An 11093-nucleotide genomic window follows, 5' to 3' on the forward strand; every position below is an offset into this window, starting at 1 on the left:
TCCATTCACTTCCCAGCAAAGCCCTCCACACACACACACATATATTCTAATGCTACCCTAAATGCTTCTCATGGAAAGTGCCAGCCTCCAACCTGTTAGGATGTTGTCATTCCACTTCTTTACTATCGCATTACTGACACTCTCCCGTTTCAGACGAAATGGCCCCCATTTCTGGTGTATTCCTGCCAGCCCCCGCCCCCCAATCATTAATTGTGTCATTAATGCCTGGCTCTGCACTGCTGCCTTCATGGTGTGCTGAAGCCTCCCGCCACACCCCACTTCCCCTCCACCCGACCCCCTTTACCTCCTTCTGGGGACGCTGCTGGCCGCTGGCGGGGCGGGTGCTTTGCACAGGCTGGGACTGGGCGACCCCCGCTCCGCCGGCCTCAGGTGCCCGCCGATGATCTTGAGCCGGCGCTGAGCCTGCGCAGCGCCAGAAGCCTCCATGCTTCCGTGTTGTCCAGAGCCTGGGAGGTGAAAGGTTAGCGCAAGACAGGGGCTTCCCCAGCATGCACCTCACTGCATTCCTAGGCAACCGGCCCAGCGCAGCCGACTGCTGCGATTGGAAGAGAAAGATTGCATGTGACCAGTCACCAGAAGCGAGGGAAGGAGGGTGACAGCGGCGAGGCGAGGGTGACTGTCATCCGCACACCACCCCCGGGGAGCCGATGCAAGGGCGGTCCAGCAGAGGCACACTGGGAAATGAAAAGGGTTCGCGGCTAACCACATGTCACCGGGCCACTGTATTTCATTTCAGAGGCGTTCCTTTACGAAATCAACGAATTCATGGGAGTTGTAGTCCTGCGTCATCCAATTAATCAAGAACGGTTGAAAACGACCACGCACATCTTACTACAGGAGACATATCGTCCTAATGATTCACGTGTGTCATGTGGTGTCCGTAGGATGTAAAAGCATCAGCAGAAGCGAGCATAAAGCAGAGAGGTACAGTCCATGCCGGCCGGTGAAGTTTGAAAGTGGTGGAGCGTAAACCCACCATCCAAAGGGCAGCATGTATGTGTGTTTACTCGACCTTACCATTGAGAGTTAGAGGGATACCATCCCAAAGATTGTTTTGAAAAAAGTTGGCCAATATGGTGCATTTGCCAGAAAATAGGCAGGGTTAATTGCACGGTCCCTCCTAAACAGAGGGGAAGTGTTAAGCTTGTACTCTGAATCAATTCTAATTCACGGATCATGTTATAAGAAACCCAATGTACATGTAATAATACCTCTAGGAATATATTTATGTGTGTATGCATCCATGTACACTTAGATATATACAGGGTTATGTACATGTTTGCATACAAAAATGAGAGTCATGCTACTGTCTTTATTTCAACTAATGTGATTGTACAGCTATTTTGGAGTTTCTTCAACTCTTGGATTCAATTTGGATCATATGAAGAAAAATGACCCCCATTATTGACTGAATAAAATTGTGAATCTCCAGTCAACCAACGTTTGGATACTTTAATTTCATGTATACACAGCAATTAAATTTGCTCATAGGAGTGCTCAAGTGTTTACCCTTACACTCGTAAGGCATCCAATCTGCATACAAAAATGCACATTAACATGCTTGTACACATAAACATTGAAAGGTATGCATAAACAAATACATCTATGCATAGATGCTGCACAAAAATGTTGCTCCGTGTAAGAATATAGGACACCTGCAGGGTGCACATGCAAACTAACGTGTCTCTTATTTCACTAATGGCAGTGTTGTCATGGTAGTGTGGGGTGGTGGGTAGTTACAGGAGATAAATATTTTTAAGTTTACGTATAATAAATGCTTCACAATGCAGTGATATAATCTGATGCACTAAGTTGAAATGCGTTTGCCTGTTTGAGCATTGATGGAGCGGGATAGAAAACAGAAATCTGTTTAAACCCGTGAAGTCACACTTCCATAAATAAATTAATAATGCTAACAATTTGTGCTGTGTGTGCTAATTCAACCTAGTTTAAAGTTACATTACATTACAGAACACGTGGGAAACTAACATGTGTGATCATAAATGTGCATTATGTTGCATTCTTTTGTATGTGGAAAATAATACATTAATCTTGTCTATTGTCATGTCATAACTAATAGCAGCTGTTTTTAAAATAATGGCATGTGCTTATTTTGCTTCCCTTGTCTATGTGATGTCATTTCTACTATTCTAGGTGCACATAAGGTTTTATGGATTAATGAAGACAGGTAGATATAAAATGCTGCTTTATTTGTGCTTTACTGCTAGGTAATTTAGATTAATGGGTTAATTATTAGCAATGATGGGAGGCAACAGAACAAACTGTATTTCTTGCATTAATTATTCTTTGTGTTTGTTTATATAATAGTTTTACAAATGAAGCTTAGAGATGGCTGCAGAAAATTAGTACCCTTTTTAAAGTGACGCAGGGACAGTGGCGCAGAAAATTGACGCTTTCTGAAAGAGGCCTAATGATGAAAATGGCTCAAGTGAAAATAATTCCAAGAAGGATGGAAAAGGCCTCTGAGCTTTTATTTTGAAAGGTTTTGGAATGAACTGCTAAAAAGATGACTTTTTGGAGAAATTTGCTAACGTTTGCTAACGTGCCACGGGAGTTCAGAGCTGACTGGCTCAAGGTTAAAAAGGAAGCTGTCGCTACAAAATGTAGCAGTCTAAGGAGAGCTGCCAAGACTTCTAAATGAACAATGGACTAGTGAATTTGCCCGGACATGTAAGAAGGAGGTGTCACAGTTTACTGTGGTACGAGGTGGCTCAGCCAATGGAGAACTAGAATTCGTCTGCTGGAATGTGAAAAATAGTTAGCTCAGCTCAATTTAGGGTATAAGAATAGGTTCAGAGAACACATAGTTGGCTTACGCTCGAGAAATCTGGAGGACGATGTTATGCTGATGGACTTTACACGTGAGGAAAGAAATTTTTATTAATTACTTTATTACTAGGAGATGAGGGTAGAGACAGAGATATAGTTAGGATTTTGGAAAATGCTTAATTTTACTTATTCCTGCTAATGAATAATAATTCTTGATTTATGCTCTTTTTATTAATACTGAAAAATTCTTTCTTTATGACTTTTTCTAATGCTTGTTTAATAAAATACCAAAACCTAAGTTTTTCTAGATGTGTTAAAATAAACTTTCTAAAATGACAAGCTGGTCTTGATTATTGCAGATGGTTTAAACAACTATATTTAGATCTTATCGCCTCATGATTCAAGCGCTCTATTGTTGTTATGGGCCTAGTGTTGTAGTGTAAGTTTTGTGGTAGTAGATAGTGTCATTTGTACAATATTTTGGTGAGAGCGCTGGATCAGCATCTATGTCATATTTGTATATGGTATTTGTTGCACAGTTTCCAGTTTGCATGACAATCAGTTTCAGGGCTCGGCTCGCGCATGGGCTTTTAAAGGCCAGCCAGACCTTTGGCTCGGCTCTCCCTGTTAATTGTTGGGTCGCTCACCTTTACATACATACATATAGTCACAGTTCACATATACAACCAGGAATATTAAATACTGTAAGGAACCGTTAGGCGAAACATCAGAGAATAGATATAGCGCGAACGTTAAACGGGATGAAAAAGCAATAAAACCGGAGATTTAGGAATAGGTCAAATATGAGCAACATTTCTCAGCTTGTCGAAGCCTGCACCGTCGGTGCTAGCTGACATTGAGATATTTCTTCAATTCAGATTTCAAACAAGCTTTCCGGTAATACAGTGGTCAGCAAATAAATGTAGGCAGAGAGAAGATGGAGATTGAAAGTATGGAGAAACAGCCCAAAAGAGAAAAGACTGGCAAACAAGGGGAAACTAGAAAGCTTGAGGGTGAGTTTGAAGTTAGACAAAGCCATGCTCGAGAGGGCACGAAAGAAGCATTCTTTCTTTGGGGGGGGTGTCCTGGCATATGTTTTTTTGTGCCAGTGCGACCCTGTATCAGAATAAAACGGGAGGGAAACAGGGAGCGGGACCGAAGAGGCATAGCGAATGAAATGGAATGCTGGTCGAGAGGAGAGAAAAACACATTAAAAAAAAAGACAAGTTAACACAAGTTATTGCTCAAGGCATTAATCTGAATATTTTGGTAAGCTGTGGGTCTCTGCCTTATAAATACCTCCTATTTTCTGATACCATGGTGGACCCTATGTTCCTGTCTCACAGACACGCAGAGGCTGGATTCAATATGACCCCTGCTTAGGTCTGTACATGTAGCTGGGCAGCAAAGTACAATAGAATTTTTCCCGGGCAGGAGCATCACATGGCTCCTTTATGTGCCGTCACAATTTGACACCAGCCTTTCCAATTTGTCACAGTGTGGAAAGTGTGGGGTCACTGTAAGCGAGTACTGGATGTATTTGACGCTGGACTGCCGCCTTTTAACTCCAGAGGTTAGATTCAGTCAGCACAGCTACAGCTAAACTTCACTTCACTCACCACTATTGCTGGCAAAAAGTATATTTATAATTATATGCATGGACTAAATATACATCTGACCTTGCCTGGACAAGCTTCAACAGCTGTTCAGAACCAACTTAGAGGTCACTTTGCTTGTCCTGATGTCCACATTAGTTTGCTGATCAGATTGTTCATTACTGCTTACACTGTCCGTATTATAATTGGCACAGTGTATAATTGACATGGTGCCAATCTTGTATTACTCTGTTTCTCATATTTGGCACCCTGTCCCTTTTCTCAGTTCTATTGAAGTTGCATTACTAATTGTATATAGGGCCAAGAAACCAGTCACGCAGGGAAGAAGCAGACTGGGAGCACCATGGTGTTCACAACTTCTTCCTTGCTGGCCAGCAAGTGTGTATGGGTACCAACAAATACATTTAATTGAGCAAACTGCTGTATTGTTTGTTTCTTTCATTGCTCCTTGGAGGGTGCAATAATATTTCCCTAACAAATGGCATCAAAAGTGTGATGTGTGAAATGTCACCGGTAAGTGAGCTGAATACCTCACCGCTGTGGCCTTTCAACTCTTAGAATATAGCTGGTAGTGAAACGGGATTGAGGTGTAACTACAAACATAGCTAGCACTTAAACAGGGGCCTGAAGAGAAAACTGCGAGTTTTCTCTGTATCAATAAGTTAAATTGATAGTGGCTTATCATTACGGAGGATTGTAATCCACGCAGAGGAGCCTGTGCCAGAAGGGGATTTTGTTTAGGGCTCCCCAGGAGAAGAAATCCTGCCAGAATATAGTGAGGGAAATATCTGATTGGCAGGTTGCACCAGAACAGAGGGAAATTGTAGGAAGGTAGGAATCCTTCTGCATGGTTACCCCTACTTTTTGCCTGGTGTTAAGCTGTATTTTGACTAGTCGGACTGGGATCCTGCTAATCAGCTCCCCAGTCTATCTGCTTGCTCCCTAAATTGTTGTGTTCAGTACTTAGGTACATCCCATGGATACTGGAGTACCCGTATCAGTCCCTAATATATGGCACCAAGGTACCCAGGGCATAGGTACCCCAGAGGTCTCCCATGGGCTGAAGCATGTATTATGCCACCCATGAGAGACCATTCACAATGGAATTACAGGCCTGCCATTGCAGCCTGTGTAAGTTGGTGCTTACACCAATTACTAAAGATATAGGTTTACTATATCTTTGGTCACTGCACTTAAAACCTACAAGTCACCCCTATAGCAGGCCTTTGCAATCCTGAAGGCAAGGTGCTTGGTTCTAAGTGAGAGGGTGCCCTTGAATGAGCAGGACACCACTGCAGCCTACAGAGTCCATTCTCCCGGGTTGTCAGTGAAGCAGCCATTTACTATATAGAGGGGCGCTGCGTAATTACGCGATGACCATCTTCAAACTGGCTGCAATGAATCCTATCATGTTTGGTATCAAATGTGTTGGAATCATACCCCCACACCATAAACGGTGTGGGAGGTATGAGGCCAAGCACTGGCAGAGCCCTCTGTTAGGCTCTCAGTGTCACCGGTGCCAAGCTTCTAGTCCGCAACAGCACAACATGGTTGCTGCCGACCAGAGACACATTCCTGCCCTCCTGCTGCTGAGCCAAGCTCAAGCAGAGGAAGGTGGAACAATAGGCATCCTGTCACAGGGAGGTTTGACCACCTCCCAGACAGGATTTAGTGTATTGGGACCAGGTGGGTGCGCTTGCCAGCGCCAAAAAGTCTGCATGAGGGGCATATTTGGTGTATTTGCTTAAATGTAATGAAAGATATTTAACATTCATTATATAGAAACAACAACAAAATTGCCAGTAATTATTATTCAATAATGACTAAGGCTAATCAAATATGGCCTTTTATCACAAACCTTTCTCAACATACATACATGTAATTTATTATTGAAATTTATTTTACTAAAATAATTTTTGTATTTTTATGATCTTTATAATATCTAATATCACTACTGTAAATATCAGCAATGTAACTATTGCCAATAAAAATGTGCACAACTTTCACTTTCTTTTCATGATGCACTACAATTTAAGGCAATAGCTTTTACGGTGATGTACTTTTTTCTGTGTCAACGTGTGCAAAGTGCACATTCAGAATTTTGTGTCTAAATGGGTAAATATTTTTATGTACAAAATAAGATGATTTTAAGCTCCAACAATGCCAATATTACTACATCTTAGTGGCAAAATTAAATTGTGAGTTTTAGTTTCAGTGTGTCCTAATGGCTGTAGTATGTCTCAAGTACCCCTGCTTTTCAAAGTTATGCAAAGAAGAAAGTATTTATGGATTTCTAGACCCCCACTGGCATTTTAAACTACTGGAGTTAATGGGAGCTACAGATTGCACTGCACAGAAATACAAAAACAGCAAAGTTTATATCTTGCCGTTCCACAATGTCAGTGCAATGGCATATTCAGTCATTCTGGCCGTGCAGAGCTGCCATGGGACTTTCAAATAGGTCAAACACTAAGGGCCCGATGTAGGTAGGCATTTACCGGTAACGAATTCGGCCGTTACCGACCGGTAAATGCCTTTTCCAATGTAGGGGGCATGTATTTACAGATTCTGTATTTTTACCGAATCTGTATTTACCGAATCGGTAAAATTACCGAATTGGTAAATACAGACTCGGTAAAAATACCGAATATGTAAATGCAGATGTAGGTGGCGCTTTAAATAGTGCCACAGGCCCCTAAGAATTCGTTATTTACCATGTAATACTATTGCATGGTAAATAACAAATTCAGGTGTACATGCACATCTGTGCATGTACACCTGTGCCATGTGACACACAGACATGCCCTTAGGGCATGTACGTGTGCCACATGGCACACAAGCCTGACTTTGGGGTGCTACAGGGTGTCAAAGTGACACCCCGTTCCCCCTGGCAGGATTCGGTATTTACCGATTCGGTAATTACCGAATCGGTATTTGCCATTGATTCCTATGGGCTTCAAGGCCCGTAATTACCGAATCGGTATTTGCCATTGATTCCTATGGGCTTCAAGGCCCATAGGAATCAATGGCAAATATTGATTCGTATTTACAGATTCGGTAATTGAAAAAGAAAAATTACCTACATCTGCCTACTTCCAATTTACCTACTCTTAAATACCGAATCGGTATGATTCGGTATTTAAGAGTAGGTAAATCGAGATTACCTACATCGGGCCCTAAAAGACATCTGAAGACTGAGCTGAGACGGGGTGAATTTACGACAATAGGCTTAAGTTTCACATGCTGATTTCTGTATTTAGCACTCACTAACCCGGCTGGTAGCAAACTGGCGTCAAAGCTGGTTTTGAATAAAAAAAAAAACTTCTGTAAAGTAAATGTGACAGTCTTTATTTTACACCATTTGTTAGCAGTTCACTGATAACATTGATTTTATCTAAATCGTTTGAGAGAGTCACACACACAGGCTCACTAGTACAAGCTTAAAGCATTATAAAAAAAGAGGTCTGAAATTTTCAGAGCCTTTTAAAAAAATGTGGGTGAGTTCGACTTTTATTATATGGTTCCCGTTTATTGCGGTGGCTGTTGGAATTGCTTCAAAGGTTAGTAATTTAGGGCTGAAGGGTTTACATTAGACTATGAAGGCATGACAGCAGGTCATAATATATACATGTACATTTCTAATTATGAAAATGCCAATTGTACATTTAGGGGGCAATTACAATGCAGTCGGAAAAGGCTCTGAATGGCATTCGGTTTGTCAGAACCCGTGTCAGGACCCATGTTTCCACCAGACTCGGAAACATATCCGACCGACTGATTACAATGCAAGGTAACCAGTCGGTCATTCCAAATAAGTTCCAACCAGCATTCGGAGAGTCAGAATCAGTCGGAGCCAAATCGTACAGCTCAACGAGCCGTGTTTCTGACCGACCGATTACGATGTCGGATTCCGACAGCCGTTCCAACTCGGTCTGTCTGACAGAAATCGACTGTCGGAAACCTACTTTGGGGGCCCAGAGCAGGACCCCCTTCAACCGCAGAACTCTGATTGGAGCTCATGGGTGTACCCATTAGTCTCCTCTCTCCAACCATGCACAGTGTGGCAAGCACCATGGGGTGCCCGCCACAGGGTACATGGTTTTCCGCACCCCCCCCCCTTTTTTTTCAAAGGGAGCCAGTTTTGTCGGTCAGAACACGGGCTCCAATTGAAGGCAATGGGAGGCCGACCGAATGGTGTTCGGAATAATCATAATCTGTGGGCCGGACTCCCCAAAACCGAGCCGGTCGGACACGATTCCGACAAGGAGTTGGTTGTAAGGCTTTCAGACCGGCATCCTAATGAGTCCCTTAGTATATAACCTTTGTAGTAATAATAAAAAAATTAAACAGGTTGAGCTGGTTTGGAGGGGAACCTATTTCTTTTCAGCAGTGTTGCTTCTATTTCTGTCTGCAGCAGATGCTTCGTGTAGGGAAGCCTGCTGCCATACACGTGCAAACAGTCTTGTGCCGTGTTGGCTATCACTGCACTGAATGAGAAAGGTTTCCTAAAAATTAAGCAAATGCACACTGGAGTGCAACTTGTTCTAAATAGGCACTCTGGACCAGAGGAAACATTTAGTTGTTTAACATTAACTTAATTCCTTTGTTTTAGATTTACTAAGTATTCCATGATGGGATTACATATTACAGGTAATATACAGACAAGAACATAGCAGTTAAATTGAGCTGATTTATAAAAATGTTAAATTGAACTTGGCTTTGATGATGTCTGAGGCTTTCTTGTGCCTAGGAAAAATAGGGTCAAATTGATGCTAAATACATTTTTAAAATATTCAGGATATTGTTGTTAGTAATTTAAATGCATTTAATAAGTAGAAGAATTTACAAAGTGGTTGCAATGAAATTCTGCCCTCCATCCCGCCCTCCTGAAACTAGATTGGACACCACAGGTCTGTTTTAGGTCCAAGAACAAAAATGATTGACCACTTTATAACTAAAAGAAGGAGACAATGTCTCACTGGATTGTAACTTGCTCAAGGACCATCACAATGCAACCAACAAGACTGGCCAAACGAAGCATTGCAAAATCTGTTAGAGGCAGAAGGGACATCACTCTTTTCTTGAGGAAACATACCTTTGTGGAAGATATGCAAGATGGGGCTTACCCTACAGTATAATATTACCAAGGGGCACAGCATAGATACCAGAGAGGAGACCAGAGTAGGGACCAAAGTTCCCTCTAATTTTTTTCCTCTGTGTGCGGCAGTGGAGGGTCTCTGTGCGCTGCAACCATGGCTATGTGTGCCAGGAACCAAACCGCTCGTGTCTGCGGCGCCAAATGGCACTCAAAACGTTTACTTTAAAAAGTGAAAAGATGGTGTTTTTTCACACATACTGCGCCACAATAAGGGTCTTAAGGGCAGTTTGCAAATTGGATAAGCATGCCATGACATGAATTGGTTACACTGGCAAGTACACTTCAAGTTTAGAAAAGCACAAGACTTCAATGGTGGTACCTGCCTAGGATTTCAATAAATATTCTTAACTGGAGCACAGTTCATTAAGTGGGGAAATGTTGCTAGCCTATACAATATCACATATACACAATAAGGGAGAGGGCTGTTCAGACACGTCAAGTGGCATCACTAGATGGGTGACAGGGTTACTTCTCACGGCGATCCTTGCCATTTTTCCAGTGCTGATAAACTCGGTCTAGGTCAACTTTCCCACTCAGGAGGTAGGCCTTTGTCCTCATCAGCATATCCAAATGCTTCTGCTCTAGTCTATTCCTCAATTTATTCTTGATAGTATTCATGAGGCGGAATCCTCATTCACAATCTGCACTAGATGCTTGAAACGTTGCGCAGACATCAACAAGTTGAGACACCACACTATACTGAGCAGCATTGCGTACAGTGAAATTCACCATGTCTTGAAAGGTGGTAAATAACCCACCCTTTACATGTTCTGCCGCCACATATTTATAGTCTCTGTATTGTCGAACAACATCGTCTGGTGTTTCACAATCACCCAGGGCCAAGACATTTTTATACTTTTCAACAAGAATTGAATATTCTCAGTCCCAAAATCAAAATGTGATTGTGTTGCTATTGCCTGGATTTCAAAACTTGCCCATTCTTTCAGCTCATCTTCAGGGAACCTTTTTTTGCATGTGCTCACAAAGAAGAGAAACAAAAGACAAAATAGGCCCACTGTCAAACTCTTGCCTTTCCTTGTACAACACCATCAGATCTCTTACATTGCTGTTCCAAAAGACAGTGTCCCCCAAATACTGTTGCTTAATTTGGCCAATCTTTGATCTTGCATACTGTACAGCTTCAACAGTAGTCAAAGAACTTTTTTGGAATAGTTTGCACAGAGATGCAAATTCACCCAGAATGTCATTAAGTACTGCAAGGGAAATATGGTAGTTGGAGTCTGATAGCTTTTTATAACAATATTTAGCAATTGGATCATTCTCCTCAACTTTCTCATGCTCCAAGTACTTAAGAACAGTCTCGTAATTATGAATTAGTGCACCAACAGCAAAATGCCTTGAAAGCCACCGGACTTCATTCAGTGGTCGAAGAGAGACAACTTCACATTCAGTGACCGATGCAATTTCATCCAGCTTGGACTTCCTTGCGGGAGATCTGGAGAACAGTCCTTAGTAATGTCTCCATCTCTGTAATCACTGGAACCCTC

General features: G+C 42.2%; 1 protein-coding gene across 1 annotated transcript in view; it reads right to left on the reverse strand.

The window, feature by feature from the left end:
• AGPS (alkylglycerone phosphate synthase) overlaps window positions 1–703 on the reverse strand; it is a 732223-nt gene extending 731520 nt beyond the window's left edge. Inside the window, exon 1 of the mRNA XM_078681513.1 lies at window positions 305–703. Within this exon, the coding sequence (XP_078537639.1) occupies window positions 305–447 (143 nt within the window). The 5' untranslated portion in view covers window positions 448–703. The remainder of the gene's footprint in view (window positions 1–304) is intronic.
• Between the last annotated feature and the right edge of the window lie 10390 nt (window positions 704–11093).

The sequence above is a fragment of the Lissotriton helveticus genome, chromosome 3_1 (genome assembly GCF_964261635.1).
Source record: "Lissotriton helveticus chromosome 3_1, aLisHel1.1, whole genome shotgun sequence".
In the NCBI taxonomy this organism is placed as follows: Eukaryota; Metazoa; Chordata; class Amphibia; order Caudata; family Salamandridae; genus Lissotriton; species Lissotriton helveticus.